Raw genomic sequence first — 1,902 nt, forward strand, 5'->3', positions numbered from 1 at the left:
GGCCGTCGGGGCCCCGGTACGGCGGCCCCGGGGAAGCCCATGCCATGGAGAAGTTGGCGGCCGGGCTGGCGGGCCTGCGCTGGAGCATGGGCGCCTTCCCGCTCGACCTCATCGTCAGCCGCTGCCGCTTGCCCACGCTTGCCTGCCTCGGGCCAGGTACCGGGGGTGTTGGGAAGGGCGACGGGGGGGCCACGGGGCCATCCGGGACTCTCCCGGGGCCGTGAGGATGCGGCCCCTGCCCTCCCGCTCCTCGGCGCGGGCCCCGCGCTGCTGCCGGAGCGCCTCCCTGGAGAGCCGGGGCCCACGAACCGAGGGGCCCCACGGACGGGCACAGGGACAGAAACCTGGGACAGGGACTGGGGCCGGGCCCAGGACAGAGTTCTCCGGCCCAGCTGGAGCCCGGAGCGCGGCGGAGCCGCCAAGTCCGCCCCGTCGATGCACCCCCTTCCCTCGCCGCCCTCAGACCCCCGCCCGGGCCGCGCCCCCCTCCATCCTTTTGTCTCCGGCCTCTCACCTCGATCCTCCCGTATCCCTTGGGCCTCGGACTCTGTCTTCCCACCGCCGCCGCCCCCCAGCCCCGCTCTGTCCCTCTTGGGACCCTTCTCGCACCCTCCTTTCGCTGCCTGGGGAGCAGCCTCCGGTCCCCGGGGGCCGGCAGACTACCTCTGGGCCTGAGTGAGCGAGTCCTTCCGCCGGGCGGGCCCCCAAGCCCCCGGACCTCCCCACATCTTGCCCCACTTCTCCTTGGGGCCCGGGGGCCCGGGCTGCACTGCTGATGCTTGCGGGCCCGAGAGGGGCGCCCGGAGGCTGCGCCGAGCAAGTGGACCGTTTGGGGGAAGAGGGGCTGCTTGGCTGGGGGAGGGGCAGGAGCTGGGGCTGGCAGCCAGGCCGGGGGTTTTGTGTGTGAGAAGAATAGGGGTTTGGCCCGCGTTGGCACACTCGCTTCCCTGAATGCTAATGGAGCCCGCGGCCACAGGCTCCTCTCCTGTCCCCTCCGCGGGGCCAGCAGCCACTCCTCCGACCCGCGGCGGCGAGGAGTGGGCACAGTGAGCGTCACCGTGTCCCAGGAGCGGGCTCGGTGAGAGCGTCTGTGCCTGGGCCGTCGGGCAGGGTTGCCCGGCAGTCCAACGTCTTGTTTCCTGGATCATCGGCGTGTGATGCCGAGACTGCCCATGTCAACAGCAAGGCTGTGTGTGTCTGCGTGTGAATGGAATATGCTGGCCCTAGGTTGTGCCTGGCCACTTCCCACACATCCTCTTTGGCATCTCCCCCCCACCCCGGGGGTTCCTTTTTGAGCTCCTCAATCTGGCAGGCCTCCTTTGGGCTCCCTTGACCCCTCTGGCACCCTTGTCTTGTCTCCTACTGTAACCCGTTGTAATGGTCAGTTTATTGTCCTTCTACTGGGCTGCAGGCTCCTTGAGGTAGGGCATCTTGCCTAACAAAGATTATGGAAGGAGTAAATGAATGAGGGAATGAGCAACTGGTGTGACGGCCCAGTTGCCTGGTGTCTGTGACAATGGTGGCTATGGCTGTGGTCACCTTATGTGATCAAAACTGTGAGTGTGAATATGTGATCAAAAGTACGTCTTGAAGTCTTGAAGGTCCCTGTGTGCCTGTGCATTTGGGAGGGGCCCCTTAGTGGGACCATGGGACTGAGTTGTGTCATTGGGGTGATAAGCAAGCCCCTATCACTGTGGTCCAGGTGGCTGTGCTGGCTCAACTACTGGTGACCATGACCTATGGTTGTTGGTGTGTGTCCTGTGTGACTGTGGCCTGCATCCCTTGGAAGGGCGGCCTGGGGCTTAGGAGAGCTCTAAGAGGAGGTTACAAAGTAGGAAAGCCTCCTCTGCCTCAGGTGAGGAATTGAGGAGAAAGGCTCACCCCTCTCCCCCCCCCCCCCCC

The 1,902-nt window shown here is 65.7% G+C and overlaps 1 protein-coding gene across 1 annotated transcript in view; it reads left to right on the plus strand.

The window, feature by feature from the left end:
* The window catches only part of GAREM2 (GRB2 associated regulator of MAPK1 subtype 2), a 13,791-nt gene that overhangs the window by 490 nt on the left and 11,399 nt on the right, over nt 1-1,902 (plus strand). The window contains 2 exon segments of the mRNA XM_007470796.1: nt 1-34; nt 36-156. Coding sequence (XP_007470858.1) covers nt 1-34; nt 36-156 — 155 coding nt within the window.

The sequence above is a fragment of the Lipotes vexillifer genome, unplaced genomic scaffold (assembly GCF_000442215.2).
Source record: "Lipotes vexillifer unplaced genomic scaffold, Lipotes_vexillifer_v1.1 scaffold717, whole genome shotgun sequence".
NCBI lineage: Eukaryota > Metazoa > Chordata > Mammalia > Artiodactyla > Lipotidae > Lipotes > Lipotes vexillifer.